The 16,367-nt window shown below is 41.0% G+C and overlaps 1 protein-coding gene across 1 annotated transcript; it reads left to right on the forward strand.

The window, feature by feature from the left end:
- Positions 1-1,573: 1,573 nt before the first annotated feature.
- AGA (aspartylglucosaminidase) lies at positions 1,574-13,542 on the forward strand. Its single transcript, XM_082863947.1, has 9 exons — positions 1,574-1,753; positions 3,624-3,777; positions 5,094-5,206; positions 6,122-6,234; positions 7,466-7,580; positions 8,196-8,271; positions 9,121-9,228; positions 9,936-10,069; positions 11,482-13,542. Exons 1-9 carry the CDS (start codon positions 1,624-1,626, stop codon positions 11,580-11,582), a joined length of 1,044 nt encoding a protein of 347 aa, XP_082720073.1. The 5' UTR covers positions 1,574-1,623; the 3' UTR covers positions 11,583-13,542.
- The last annotated feature ends 2,825 nt before the right edge of the window (positions 13,543-16,367 follow it).

Consider the following 16,367-nt stretch of genomic DNA (forward strand, 5'->3'; position numbering starts at 1 on the left):
AAAGAACACGAGTCCTTGGGGGAACTTGCATTCTTTCTCTGTGCCTTTTGAGACGTAACTCTTCTACCTGGTCTTCTCTAGAAACCAAGGTAATTCTTATCAGAAGCGGGGGTGGGGAGGATATTTTGAAATCAAGGCCTAAGAAAAATCTTAGAAATCTCTTTCATAAAGATTAGTTAAAAGCTATCTTAACAGGTAAACATATTCTATCTGCTAGGAACACAATTTGGATCCAATGTTCTTTTATAAACTAGTGAGTTTGCATTATCATACCTGTCTCATGGCTAAAATCTTAAAATGAAAGCTATAAGGATCTGTTTGTACCTGTCTATATGTTTATAATGTCTAGGTATATTATAGATGTGTGATTTTTTTTAACCTCCCAATAGTATTGCCACAATTAATTTTATAAACAGCTCTATTTTAATTGGCTTAAAGACAAACATTAAATAAATCAAGTATACTCACAGAAATATAGAAACTAACCCAAATGTTTTTCAATTTCACATGATCTAGGCTAATCTTCGGTAAACAAAACCTAATTTAAGTTTGTCACTTAATTAGAAGAGGCAAGTCTTTGGAGCTCTCAGCATTAAATATAGTACTTTTATTCTACCTCGGTTTACAGAGTCAAATAAGCTCGTTATCTCTGTTGCAGAATTTGTCAGCAAGAAAGATAACTTAAAATGATGATTAGCTGTTTAATGTCTCATGAAATTTCCAAGAGTAAATCTAATTGTTAAGAACAAGCAAATTAAATAGACGTAAAAGGTTATAAACGCACTTTTCAACAATCATTGTTTTATGGTATGTCTACTTAAAAAATAGTTCCCAGAACCTTTAATACGCTTCAGTTCACCTTTCAACAAGGTGAAGTCTCCGTTCCCCCTTTATTCAAACATTTATTAAGCACTTAATGGTGCCAGGCGTAAGGTAAAACACATTCAGAAAGGCACAGAGGAGGCTTCGTGCCCCGGAGGCGCAGTAAGGTACACTTCCCTGAGCTGGGGAGACGGCTGATTTCTGCTTCTCCAGGGTCTCCATTTCTTTCAGCTCAGAGATGCAAAACCAGAGGACGTCCTACAAAAAGCTGTAGAGGAAAGACGACTTTAGGTAGGGTGGGAGAAAGCTAAAAGAAGCTTGGCTGTAAGCTAGGCCGCCTCACCTACACTCAAAAACCATCCCGGATCTCTGCGGCCAGGTACCCCACGGAGCACACTGTGAGCTTCGCAAACTTAGCGACTTCAACTTTTAATAAGAGGCTAACACGTTAAAATCAAACTTGAAAGCTCCCAGGGTCGTGTAAGCCAAGGCCGAGCAACTTCATACTAACTTTCGGTTGAGTAGTAAAAAAAAAAAAATCTCCGTAGACTTAAGAAGGACGGTAGCGTGGACACCCGGAGCCCAAGGGGCACGAAGACCTCCCGCGATCCCCAAGAGGAGGCCAAGTCTCGCGAGAGTTGAGGCGCCCGGACCGCGCCCCAAGGGATCCGGCGGAGCGGACTGGGCGGGAAGGTGGGCGGGGCGCCGGGACCGCGAGTTCCGGGTTCCCCAGCCGCGGAAGTACGGGGGCGCGGCGGCTGTCGGCTTCGTCAGGGTTATTCTTGGCGGCGGCGCGTGGCCATGGTGCGGAAGCCGAGCCACCGGCTGCTGCTGCTGTCGCTGCTGCTGCTCTGCCGGGCCCCGGTGTGCAGCTCCGGCCCTCTGCCCCTGATCCTCAACACTTGGCCTTTCAGGAATGCAGCCGTAGCAGGTGCGGGGCCGGGGGCTGCGCTGCCAGAGCTCGCGGGTGGGGCGGGCTGCCGCCGACCGCACCGAGCTGCTGGGAGCCGGGAGGCGGGCTTTCCGCAGCCTCCCCTGCGGCCTTTCCCGCAGCCGCGGCGCCTCGGGCACTGGGCCCTCCTCCCCGCCACTGCTGCATTTTAGATCCTCAGCGTTCTTTGTGACTCCCTCTCTGCAGCCCCGAGTCACTGTATTTTCCACCCTGCTGCCGACCCGGAGCAGTTACGGCCTTTCTGCTCAGACTCTTCCTCCAGTGGCTCCTACGCCGGCTTTTGCGTGACCTCCAGCCCTTTCCTGCCTTTCCACCTCACCTTTGGAGCCCGTCACATCTCCCCAGTACCCTCCACTTAGGCTTCGCCGACGACTAAGTTCCCCAACAAAGCGTGCTCGCTTTACGTGTACTTTTTGTTGCTGCATGCTGACGCGCTGTATTTGCCACCTGGAAAAGGAGTTCCAACCTTGGTTATACGTTAGGATCATCCTCAGAGCTTCTCAAAAGGACCCGTGCCTGGGCCCTACCTCCTGAGGTTTTCGTTTCACTGCTGGAACGAAAGTTGTTTTTTTTTTTAAAGCTGCCTAAGTGATGTTGATTTGCAGTCAGGATTGAGAACTACCAAACTAAGATATTACCTCTTCCAGGAAGACTTCCCTCATTTACTGTCCTCAAACCCAGTCTGAGTCAGGTGCCAGGCTTGCGTGCTTTGATATCATCCTGAACATACTATTACCTTGTCATTTTCTTATCCTACTTGTTTCATTCAGTTTAAGACATACTACCCTAGGAGTAGTTGCAGACCCCTTCTCCCCCATTTGAGGCTGCTAATATGATTTTCTGGGGCTGAATTAGCTTTAGAATTTGATGGAGCTAAGTTTGTATGTTATAGGCAGTGCATATGATTCAGAGAAAAAATGAGGAAACAGGCTGTGAGAAAGAAATTCCCAGCGATAATGAGACAGAAAAGAAAGTTCAGGGCCATGGGCTGGGAACAATTCTGTGTATGTTGTCTGAATTCAGAAGGGGGGGGACTTCTCTAAATATACTTTCAAGCCTGTTCTTTCAGTGGTAATGCTTATTATTTACCAATAGTGTCATTAACCTGTGAAGGAATTCTATTTTTATAAGTAAAGAAATTGACTACTGAACACCTCCCCCCCCCCCCCCCCCCCGCCCATTCCATGTTTGGGGCTCTGGAGAACATAGTTTAGTGTTAAAAGCATGGCCCCTGGAACCAAAATGGTTACTTTTGAATCCTGACGCTGCTGTCGACTAAGCTGTGTGACCTTGAACAAAGAGCCTCTCTGGGTCTGTTTCTTCCTCTTTAAAATAAGGATAGTAATTGTACAGTACCTGAAAGATTAAATCAATTATCCACGTGAAGCCCACGTTGTAATTATTTGCTGTTATTTTGTTGTTATGGAGACTTGCTGGTATATTTTTAATAATCTGATGATGCAGAAGAAATTTACGGGGCTATGATTTCATGAATTTTCAGTTTTCCTTTTAATAGCTTCAATTGTAACTTATAAAACTGAAGGAGAGAATACTTCTTTTCTCTCACACACACACAGTAGAAACAGGTATTATTAATAAGTGAAAAAACCCTCACTTTGCATCAGTAGCCAAAGTCTGAATTCTTCACGGTAAAGGGTTGTGTTATGTAATTCTGTCTATATCACTGACTGCTTTGCAGCACCTGATAGACGAAAATTTCAGTTTAACTTGGAGTAAATGTGCAAACAGTTTTAAAAATAGGAGTTTTCAAGCCGTTTTTGGTTTGTTGCCTTTGGCATTGAAAACAAAATGCGTATCTACACAAGCACTCTTGCGGTTTGATTGCCAGCGTGGAGGACGTTAGCATCTGGAGGGTCTGCGCTGGACGCGGTTGAGAGCGGCTGTGCGGCGTGTGAACAGGAGCAGTGTGACGGCACCGTGGGCTTTGGCGGCAGCCCCGACGAGTCTGGAGAGACCACCCTGGATGCCATGATCATGGACGGGTAGGAGCGCCCTGAAAAGCCTTAGTGCTCTGCACCTCCGCTGCAGGTTGAGTTACATGGATGGCTGATTAGTCTTCTACTGAGAGCAAGATGGACAGATATATGTGTGTGTTTTTAAAATTTTTATTGGGGTGGAGTTGATTTACAATGTTGTGTTAGTTTCAGGTGTACACCAAAGTGAATCTGTTATACACATACATATACATATATCCACTCTTGTAGGTTCTTTCCCATGTAGGTCATTAAGAGTACTGAGTAGAGTTCCCTGTGCTGGACAGTAGGTCCTTGTTGTTTGTCTGTTTTAGATATAGTATAGTGTGTTATATGTCAATCCCAATCTCCCAATTTATCCCTCCCCCCCGCAATATATAAGTTGTGATGCAGGTCAAAAGCCCTAGCATATTGTACTTGGCCTTTCCAAACACAAGGCATTTCCCCCTCAATTAAAAGAAAGTCATGCAGCAACATGGAGGGACCTAGAGATTATCATACTAAGTGAAGTAAGTCAGAAAAAGACAAATATCGTATGATATCACTTATTTGTGGAATCTAAAAAAAAGATACAAATGAACATATTTACAAAACAGAACTAGACCCAGAGACAGAGAAAACAAACTTATGGTTACCAAAGGGGAAAGGTACAGGAGGGATAAATTAGGAGGTTGGGATTAACATCTACATACTACTATATATAAAACAGGTAAACGACAAGGACCTACTGTATAACGCAGGAAACTATACTCAATATCTTATAATAACCTATAATGGAAAAGAGTCTGAAAAAGAATATATACATATATAGAACTGGTTCACTTTGCTGGACACCTGAAACTAACACAACATTGTAAATGAACTATACCTCAATAAAAATTTTATTTAAAAAAAAAAAAGAAAGAAAATCATAATCATAGTAGAAAACTATCACATTGAGGTAGGTAGTCTCCTTAGAACAGGGAGAGCCCCAAGGTACAGAAATACGTCTCTGACCTGGTAAACCATCATTTACCCACCAACCACAAACGCTGTGGGTTGCCTGACCTGAAGCCTTAAAACCCCTTTCAAAAGCCATATTTAAAATGAGCCATGGAAAACTGAGAGTTTTAGTGCTCTGGGAACATAGGGGTAATAGATTCTCTGTTCCTTAATATGCCTGAATGTGGGAATTTGTATGAACTTCATGGATGTGCCGTCACGTCTACGTCAAGACAGTGGAGTTTATCCTACAAAACACTATAGCTTGAAGTAAAGCAATTTTTAAAAAATTTGTGAACCTATAAAAGTACCTTAACAGATCTTACTGCACTTTTTTCTTGCAGTACTACCATGAACGTAGGAGCAGTGGGAGATCTTAGACGAATTAAAAACGCCATCGGGGTAGCACGAAAAGTACTGGAACACACGACACACACACTGTTAGCAGGAGAGTCAGGTATATTTTAACTGTACTCAATTTTTATGTAGGCTTGTGTCTATCGTCTTCACTGTGAAAAAAGGACTCAGTATAAAATAGTGGATGAAAGCAGACCTAAGTTCAAATTCAAGCTGTTTTACTTAATATCGATTTAACTTTGGATAAGTTACTTAACCTCTAAATTGTACTTTCTTCATTTTTAAAATAGGATTTTTAGAAATCAGTTTATTATTAATAAATGAGTACTTGCTGGAGGGAAACAGGATTCAGCATTATTTCTCTTCTTGTATTACATTTTTATGGGTGTAAGACCCAAGGCGCATAAGGTAACAGAAGATGGGAACGGATGGAGTTTTGCTGTGGCAACGGCACTTTCTTGAACACTTCCCCAGGTATATACGCAGAACCATACCGTGATCTGTATTCAAAAAGATCATTCTTAACCACGTATTAGCTCACAGTTCCAGTAGGCACCCTTCAATTTTGTTGAAACAGAATGGAAAACTACCTGACAAACACAGGAGCTGTCAGTCTTTCATGGAATCCAGTGGTGCCTTTATTTGGCGTCTCAACGTTGTTTTACGCTCTGGGCATCGCACCCCAGTTAGAGTCGCGGTTGTTCCGAGGTGTCCCTTTCCTTTTGTGAAGCAGAAGCAGGGAGATTCTGGAGGGAAGGTGGGAGAGGAGAGCTGTCATCACACCGCCCACAAGGGTCTCAGCAGATCAGGGTCAGGAAGGACGTAGGGAAGTCGAGATCCAGAAACTGATGCCCGTAACACTCTTCACGTGTGAATACTCCCTTGACCGTCTGTGTTTACCCCCAGGATGGCTGCGCTCCACGTACGAGACAGCTGACCCCCAGCACTTCCTGTGCATACATTTTGTTTAAAAGATAATACTTAACTCATTTGCATTTTTCTTCCTCATCTCCAGCCACCAAGTTTGCCGAGAGCATGGGCTTTATCAACGAGGATTTATCTACCAATGCTTCGTGTGCTCTTCATTCAGATTGGCTGGCCTGGAACTGCCAGCCAAATTACTGGAGGGTACGTATGCACGATATTTTAAAGTGAAGTTATTTGAAAATACTACGTGACGTCCCTTCCACTCTCAGTTATCCACCTGTTGCCTACAGTGCTAATCAGCACCCTGGTTGCACTTCAGAACCAACGATTGATGCCAACTCTGGGCACAGGATGGTCTCAAAAGCTCCCCAGCTACATCCGATCCACGTCCTGAGTGGGGAACTCCCGGCCCCTGGCAGTGGTTTCAAGCTGTGAAGGTCTGCTGTGGGAGAAGGGCTGCCTCACTCAGAACTGCTCTGCTGTGTTTCCTTGTAACAAAAGGTTCCATGTATTAAGAAAACAAAGTTTGGAAACCATTAGTCTAAAATATTTCTTATATTTTATCTATGTGAAGTATACCCAGTATCTTGCCCTTTTTTAACTTGGGGATTTATACTATTAGGTGTCTAGTATGTTACCAGGAAGATAATTTATCTTTAAGTCAATGGGACTTTGAGCCTAAATCGGTTTGTCTTTGCTACCCAGAATCCTGCTGTGGAGCGTGTTAGTCTTTTACCTGTTTCTTTGCCAGATTCTAATCACCTCTGAGTAACCAGGGAGTCACTTGAAAGAGGCCACTGCGTGAAACCAGGTCATGGGAGGCACCTGGTGCGCAAATGAACAAGACATGAGTTGTAGGTTTCTTGCTTTAATACTAATCCATATCCACAACCTGAACTTATGAATTTGGATTATTTTCCTGAGCCTTTAAGATTCATAAAAGAATCTGAGAGAACAGCTTAGGATATGTTCACATTTACCCAGCTTTGAAAAATAGAAGATTTTAAAATAGATTTTGCTTTAAATTTCAGAGTAGCTCTTCTTAGGTCAGGGAACAAATTCTAAAATTTAAAAGTCATGTTCTGTACCTGATTTCTTTGAGAAATCTAAAAGAAAATCTAATCTAAAAATCTTCATTTATATTTGCCATTGTGCTGAGAATTTTTGGCATATATAGAGAAAAACTGGGGATCTTTTCCGGATAATATAGATGTCTTTTCCATATTATATAATTCTGAGACCAGACTAGGTATTTAGTAAACTTATATCCATCTGTCCACATAAGACTTAGCTAACCTTTGGGTTTTAATTCTTATCTTTCAGTTACCCGATGTCCTTTGGTTTCTTGCTAATGTTTAGCGATTGTACATAACTACATGCTGGTTTCTAAAATCACCCTTTCTAAAAAATAAAACTTAAATCTCGTTTACAGAATGTTATACCAGATGCTTCAAAATACTGTGGACCCTACAAACCACCTAGTATCTTAAAGCGAGATGGTTCTACTTACAAAGAAACAGGAGATAGTTACGGTCATGATACTATTGGTAATTTGCCTTCTATACCGTTTTTATGGTTAAAGTTCAGCTAGTTTTAATTGCCCTCCTGTAGTTCTTAACTTCTTTATCCTTAATCATGTACCAGAAGGTGATTTTGATTAAGTGGCAATTAAGAAAACACACACACACACACACACATTCTTTTCATATCATCTGTATATATTTTGGTAAATTTACTTTATACATAAATCTGATGATTATTCACTTGGGGATTTTAAAATCTTTGTTTGATATTTAGTTCTTTAATAATGTTATGTTTGCCACATTCAAACGATCTTTCCAGTCATTTCCTGTAATGTTGAAAATTTCCATTAGTCTATAGCCGTGATTCTCTTTGGCATTACCTTTGAAAAAGCATTGAAAAGTTAGCAATTTGAAGTGAGGATATGGGGTGTCTACAAAATGATGCTGTGAAACGAGGTCATTAAAAAACACAGATTTTACCACTGGTGTAATTTTCAATATTCCCAAGATTCCTATTGTCTTCTACCTGAAAATAATGGAAGACGATATTTATATTACCAACTGCGCAATTATTTGGTTATATTTGAGGTACACTTTAGAGTTGACACCTACAATGATTTTTTTTTTTTTAATTTCTAGGCATGGTTGTCATCCATAAGATGGGAAATATTGCTGCTGGTACATCTACAAATGGTAAAAAATTCAAAATACCTGGGTTAGTGTTTCTAAAAGACCAGATCTCGAAAATATGTAGTGAGTATCAACCAATATGTCCTAGGTGCTATGGGGATGCAAAACGCAAAGCATAACCCTACTCTCACAGCTAAGGTTATTGTGAAAGAAAATAAATTAGTAGCTGCTAAGTGCAAAGGAGAAGGTGTCTCAGCCAGGGCTGCAGAGTTTAGGGATGGTGGTGTGATCAGATTAAGCTGGGGCCATCAGGGGGGCCTGGAGAGAGGGGCCTGGAGAGAGGGGTTGGGAGCTGACCCTGACCCTGAGAGAGGGACCAGGGACATCCAGGCCAAGGCACTAGCAGATCCAAAGTAGCACAGGCTCAGGTTCAGGGCTCCCAATGGCCAGAAACAAAACCGCACATCTGTCGGGTGTGGGGGAGGAGACCAGAGCCAGATTTCAGGGGGTCTTTAAGGATTTCTGGATTTTATTTCAAAGTAGTAGAAAAGCATGGAAGGTTTATTACAAGGAAAAACTTGAGTAAAATGTTGGCACCTGACCTAGACAGCAGGAATAGATTGTAGGTGAGGAAAACCAGTTGGAACCTGCTGAGATAATCCAGAAATGAGATGATAAAGGATGGCGGTGGTGGAACAGTCACCGTGAACCTGTGCCATCCCGCCACTATGATGGGCTGCTGTGTGATTCTCATGTAATGAATGAATGCGGGTTTATGAAAACCTAAGTGGAAAAACTAAGGAAAGTCTATTCCCTGTATTCTGATGAAGAATTTACTTGAAACAATAGTCAGTGACTAAGTAGAAACGTCTCCTAAAAGAATTTTCTGCACTTGACTTCCTGTCCTGAATGACCGTGCTGTGCCCTCCCAAAGTCGAATAGGAGACTCGCCAATACCTGGATCTGGGGCCTACGCCGACGACACTGCAGGGGCTGCAGCAGCCACCGGGGACGGCGACATCCTGATGCGCTTCCTCCCAAGGTGCGCCCTCCTACATCTGTGACTTCAGAGATCTTAGAAGGAGATATTGTCCCTCAAGAGAGAAAATAATTGTCTGTGCCGCGTGATCCGCATTTGTGTGTACGAGAGCTTTTCAGAAAGCCTGTTACCAACTCTTGGCACCATCCCTTTGACGAGCCTAATCATTCAGATGAAGCAGCCACAGTCCTGAAACAATAACTCTGCTCACTCCGCTTCGCAGAGAATGCTTAGGATCTATTTCAATAACTTACATAAGGCCACTGAGTAAGGACCGCGATAATTGATGATAAAAGTAGAAAATGCAGTTGCTGTGTACAGTTAATTACTGAGAGATAATCCTTGCAACTAGATGTTTTGCGCATGCCTAGTCTTTTCCCCCATTAACTGTAGCCCCATTTCTTACTTAAATATAACCTCTATACTTTATGACTTCAGGCTGTTTTTACTAAGTAACAGTTATTCAGCTGAAGCCAAAAATAAAAGTCCTTATCTGAAATGAGTGGGTGGATTAGTTGAAAAGGTAGACATGGTATCAAGGTTTACTGCCTTTCCTGTTGATACTCTCACAGGAGTTACCTCTTTTCACTTACATGCACTGTATTTTGTCAAATGTGACAGTTTTGATGGTTTTAGATGTCTAACCTCAATAACCAAATCTGGAGTTAGTTTATTCTGTGATACTAAAGTTCTGCCTCTGTTGAAATCAGCTACCAAGCTGTAGAATACATGAGAAGAGGAGAAGATCCCACCACAGCCTGCCGGAAAGTGATTTCAAGAATCCAGAAGTACTTCCCCAACTTCTTTGGGGCTGTGGTTTGTGCTAACGTGACTGGAAGTTATGGTAAGTTTTATCTGAAATTCATATTTATGTGAACCTGCAAATGTTGATGAGGACAGAGACTTTAAAACGCTGTTGGGTATTTTAATCCTCTGCGATAGAAACAGGGACTGTATTGAGTAGGCAATGGATAAATGTTAATTGTTGTGTCAAGACCCCCAGAGTGTCAGAAGTGTACCTGAAAGTCTCCTCTGTTGACTGGCGGTGGTTAGGATCCAGTCTTTGGCTGTTCGGTCTTACCCCTGACGTCCGTCCTAAGGAAAGTTTAGCTTCGGCTCAAGTATATGCTGAGATGGGCTAATGTAGTCAGATGTTTTTACTCATTCGAAGTACGTAGGGATAAACGATCTTCCCCACTTCTCTGTTCATTATTTAAAGGTCTCAGTCATTTAGATCTCAGGGCCCCCAGGTACAAAATGTGTTACCAATTAGTAAACTAAAGGCGTTAGCAGAATTATTTTCGCACTGTATTTGAGGCATGTCCTTTGCTTCATTTACTTTCCATATGAGCCCATCACAGTTTCAAAGCATTTCAAGATCAACCAGTGCCGCTCCTCATTGGTGAGGTTTCAGACGGGGAAGATACACAGCCTCGTGATCAATCCAGCTCATTAGGTTAGACTGCTTATTACTGTGCTTTGATCTTTTACTTCCCACAGTTTGGTATCTGAAAAACTTGTCTGAGGAATTCCATACTCTTTTTAAAGTACTAAAATACAAAAGTCGATGTAAGTTATGGGTGGGGAGGCTTTGTGTCTAAAATAAATCAGTTTCATTGATTCCCTCTTAGGAAATAAACCTTAGAAGGCTCAAAGTTAGATTTAACAGGATGTAAAAATGATAATTATATAATTGTAGATGAATTTAAAATTGACCAGCCCCTTGTATTTAAAGTAACGGCATTAGAAGGGCTCCCTCCAGGTGTCTGAGCAGGTGAAGAAATCCCTGTTGCCTGACAGAGAGCATCTTGACAAAACAAGGCTCGCTTTCTACCCGTGCAGAAGCGTAGGAAAGAGCAGGGTGCCTGGGGAGGGGAGGGTTATGGATGGATGAAGGGAATGGCCTAGTCGCTAGGGAAATACAGTTGTTAGTGTGCGCCTGAAAATTTTCTTTTTCTACGAAAAGGATATGAAAACATTAAAATAACAGTAGCAATGACCGCATATGTATAGGAGCAAAAAAGCAGCCTATATTCTGAGGTTCAAAGAGATGGCTTTCCCACTGCCTTTCTTTCCCCTCATGGACTGTCAGCTAGTCTGCACTAAGGTGGACACACAGCCCACTTCCGTGTGGCCCGACTGGACAGCAGGTGCACAACAGCCAGTGTGGAGGTGGGGAAGCAATGTCTGTGTTGGTTGTAAATGACATGTGCATTCTATATTTAACGAAACAACTTTTTCTCTTCTTGGCCCCAGGTGCTGCCTGCAATAAACTTTCAACATTTACTCAGTTTCATTTCATGGTTTACAATCCTCTAAAAAGTGAGCCAACCGAGGAAAAAGTAGACTGCATCTAATCCATCTCTTCTGTCCACATCTCTACTTAAAGAAGAAAGAAACAGGCTGAAAAGGCTGCTCACTGTCATCGTATAACGCGCCTCATGTATTCTAAAATTCTTTGTGTAAAATAAGCACAAAAATTTTATCCTAGAAGAGCATTTTCACTTTCTATATCTGAAAAATTTTTATTATCTGTTTTTCTTTAAGCTTTGTATATCCCCTGAAAATATTTGTGTGTATGTATTTTGTATATGTTTAAATTTTGAGTGATATTTGGATTTCTGCTCAGTGTTTCAAGAAATTGCTACTTTGGGGATTTATTTCCATAAATAAATGATACAGTAAAGTGATATAGTAAAGCCACAAGAAATAATCTATATTTGGATACTTAAAATAATTAGAGTAGCCAAGGATTTTAGACCCAAAGAAAAAGGTAACAGTGAGTCACAGCATGGTAACTCCTGACCGAATCTCAGTACCTTAGAGTAATATGTCTCTTATCGCTGATTATCAGTTGTACGTAATGCTCTCTTCTAGCTTGAAGAGGAAAGAATGCTGTTAATCATAAAGGTGCGTTTTGTTTCGCACGTATTAGAAAATGTGGGCCATCTTCTGACGAGCAACTGTGTTGATTTTCTTGGGCTTCCTCCTCTGATGGTGCGCTCTCAATGTGTGAAGGTTTTTAGCCACCAAAAAAATTCTGACCTTTTAGCTGCAAATATTTAGTATTGATAATTTCTTCCGAAAATGATTTAGGGAACTTGATCTGTACTGTGGTTTTACTAATCTCTTGTGCACATGTTGGTGGTTTGAATTAGCAGTGAGTCAGTAACCCTCGTCTGCCTCGTTTTTTCTGAGCGCTCGGTCAGCCGTCTGCGGACTAGACAGGACTGTAAGTGCGCTTTCTCAGGATCATCTTTGCTTCATTACCTTCCTTTTACATCAGGAGTCATTAATAAAACTGTATGTACAATATTGTCCCCCACCTTTAGTATATCTGCTCTGTTTTTTCCTACACTCACCTTAAGATTTAATGTTCTTTGTAAGTTAGGGCTAGAAAGCTGTAGTTTTGAGAATGCCCTTAGGTCACCTGTTCTCACACCTTGTCATGTGTCATCACTGTCTGGGGAGCCTCTTCACAAATGCCCTCTGCTCTGTCCCACCCAATCAGAATCTTCACAAATGGGAACTTGAAAGCTGGACTCCGCAGCTGCTGATGGCAGCCTGAAAGCTAATAAGGAAACAGTCCCGCAGCCTCACACTCACAGAGCAGAAGGGGAAATCTGACTCTTGTGGGTTCCCCCAAGGTACATTGACTTGCTAACATCTGATACAGGGCCTTGGAACAAAGGGAAAGAAGCCAGATTTAAACTTGGAGTATATTTATATCAAGATGAAATGCCTGTTTTGTGTGTTTGCCATCCGTTGATACGTTAGGCAGCCATGTACCACCAGAAAAATGAGTTTGAAAGTCTTCATGGCCTGTCACTCCCCAGCAAATGAGAAGTTTAGCTGATCCTGATTTATAGAATTCTGACCTGAAGTTGTTAGACATGTATATGTACACGATATACACATAAACAAAAAAAGGGTCTGTTTCCATTACCAGCACTCAGATGACTCCTTTTGGTTTCAAAAGGCAAATAATAAGCATAATGCATTTTTAATTGAGATATCATACATAGACTATAATATACTTTTAAAGCCCATAATTTTTAATTGTTGAACTTCTTTTAAAGTGTTATTACATCTGATGCTTGGTGTTTGAATTTGGAGCTAAGAACATAATTGAACTCAGTATCTTAATAGTTTAACTTCATTTGAATTAAAAACTGATGACATAAATATGTATCTTAATTGGCTGCTAATTATGAAAATAGATTAAGACCTATTTACGTCACTTTACTGGTCGTTTTTTCAAAAGGATTCCTAGACCTTTAAAAAAGCTTCTAAAAAGGCATATTTAAATTTTTTGCTTGTTTTCTTGAGTACTATGCTATTTATGTGTTACTCAATATATATTCAAGCCCTGTCTTAGGAAGTTAAAAAGATGAGATAACAAGGTCTACAAAAATTGTTCATCTGCGAATTGTTTGTGCCCCATATGTGCTATATGATGAGTCTTTTCATATACAACCCAGGGTCAGCCAGTAGTGAGGTACCATATTTCAGTATTTGGAAAAGCATAGCCGCTTGAAGGGTAACGTCATTGCCACATTCAAAATGGATATAATGGGGAAAGTTAAAGCTGCCATCGTCAACCTATTTGCTTCTGAGTTAAAGGGACAGGAAGTCATATAGTTCTAAGGCAGGGACAGTGCACTAAAGAATTGGCCAACTGACTTAAACCTGTGACCTTTCTATGCTGTGCATTAGATGTGGTTGCTCACGTATTCTCTTTAATTAAAATTTGGTTTCTGGAATGTGGATGGTGACATAGTAATATGAGAAAATCAGGTATTAGAGTAGATGTGGGAAAACAAGGTCCCTACCAATTGCCAGCAATCTGTCTCTCTTTCTAACTTGTGCAAAATCCTTAAACACCATAAACGTCAAAACACTTCTTTCCACTCCTAAATAAAACCAATGTCATTTGTCTTCCTCTCCTGTTCTGTTTATGGTAATAAAGGCTGACTGAAAATTAAACCAAAGAGTTAAGAATAAAAGCGATCCAAGCTCACTCAGTTGAGTTCCTATGATGCTAAAGCAGTGTTGTATTGGAGACCCTTTAACCAGGGAGCCAATGGTTAAATTGTTAATGTCCTGAAATCAGCCATGTTGGGAGTATTTATACCACATATGTTAGCAAACATTACTAATTAGGGCTTGTTTTCCCCCTAGAAAGACAGTTTGCCAGCATACCATTGGCCAAAAGTGTTTTGAGATATGTAGCATATATATCACACACACCCACACACACATATGCATACACACACTGTCTTAGAGGAACTCTGGAACTTAATTCCCACCCTGGCTCCATCACTTACTAGCTGTATGCCCTTGAGCAATTAACTCGTGGTCTTTGTGCCTGAGTTTTCTATAAAATGGGAATGTGGATCATAACAGTACCTACTTTACCAGATTGTTGTGGAGATCTGCCTAAAGTATTTGGAACAGGGTCCCACACAGAAGGTGCTCAGTAAATGGTGGCTAATATCATTGCTGTTATGTAGCCTGAAGCAAGAAATCAGACTTTAAATAATATTCTGAGCAACTGTACCTGATACATCATGTATCTTACTGGACACTATTTGCATCGTATCGAGCCCCTTGGCCTCTGACTCACTGCATTTACTCAGTACTGCTACTGGAAAACCACGTGTGAATATGAAGTTACCTGTGCCCATTATTCTCTGCCTGGGACCACAAAGGTGGCATCTGTACACACCTACACACTCGCCTTCCTTTTCCCACTGTATCTTCCCTGCAAGGAAAAAACACAAGGCAGGAACAGCATCAGTGAAATGTGTTCCTGAGCCTACTTAGTTACGTGTGAAATGTTGCTTGTGGGTGATTATTTCTTAATCACTGTCTGTTACTCAAAGAATGGCTTCTCACAACCCTCCTAACGTATAATAATACAAGTCAAGATGATAAACACGTGCTTATTTCCTCTCCCTCTACTGCTCTAAAATTACGTTTAAAAAGAAGAAGAAGAAAGATAAAATAAGTCCACAATATCAAAGGGAATGCAAGGGGATCAGTGGAAGACTTCCAGAAAATTCAGAAGATGGAAGAAAAATGTCAAAAAAGAGTGAAGGAGGTTATACTGAGAACTGGTGAAGAAAATCTGCTCATACAACTCTGGGAAGATTGAGAGTTCAGATGTCAGTAATAATACATAATACTAGTACATAATAAACTACATAATAAACTAGTGAAATATAGAGTTAAAAACAAGAAAATATATATAGGAATACTCTCTGCCACACGCACACACACACAGAGGTTGCACACTTTGGATAAACTTGGAGAAGGAGCTAGGGAAGCTAGCTCAAAGAGTTCCTTTTCCCAAACAAGGCACTCTGCATGCAGCGGTTAACACCATCACCTCCTAGCTAGCTCTTCCTAAAATAAGGACTGCCAATTGCCAAGCCCTGCCCATGTTCACAGAGCACAGATTGGACTTTCTGACAGTTGCCTTTTCCTTAAATATTAGATGGTAATCTAGGATTGCTGGATAGTTGAAAAAAGTCTACAAAATGAAAGCCATTTTCTCAATGTAGGAGGAATCATACATCCCAGAATGAAGCAGGAGGAAAGAGAAATAACTTGGGGACACAAGACAACAGTAAAAGAGAAAGTGCAAGAAGTATTTTCAGTGAGATTTTAAAATATAATATCCTTCAAACAAGAACAGGATAGTATGAAAAAGGAGCAAGGTAGAGGAAAGAAAATCTTCAACAAAAAAGATTAAAAAAAACATAGGGCAAATGAATTTCTCAATATAAATAGATACATTTCCCACAGTTTAACGTGTTCACTGATTTTGCTTCAGAGAGAAATAAAAAAAGACACATGTTCAGACGTTGTGAAGTTTCTAAACTGTTGGATAAGTTTCTAAACGCTCCCAAATAGAAGGAACATGTTGACATACAGGGAATGAGAATCGGGCTAGTGCCAGACCTTTCATCTACAAACACCGGATGCTGGAAAACGAGGAAGCAACCAACACCTTCCTTTTTTTTCCCAGGAAAAATTAAAACGATCAACATTAAACAATTATCAAGCAAAAGTAAGGGCTAAAATAAAGATCTCTACAGACATGTAATAAGATTCATAGTTTACTTTCCACCCATCCT

The sequence above is a fragment of the Leucopleurus acutus genome, assembly GCF_964270905.1.
Source record: "Leucopleurus acutus genome assembly, chromosome: 21".
Taxonomy (NCBI): domain Eukaryota; kingdom Metazoa; phylum Chordata; class Mammalia; order Artiodactyla; family Delphinidae; genus Leucopleurus; species Leucopleurus acutus.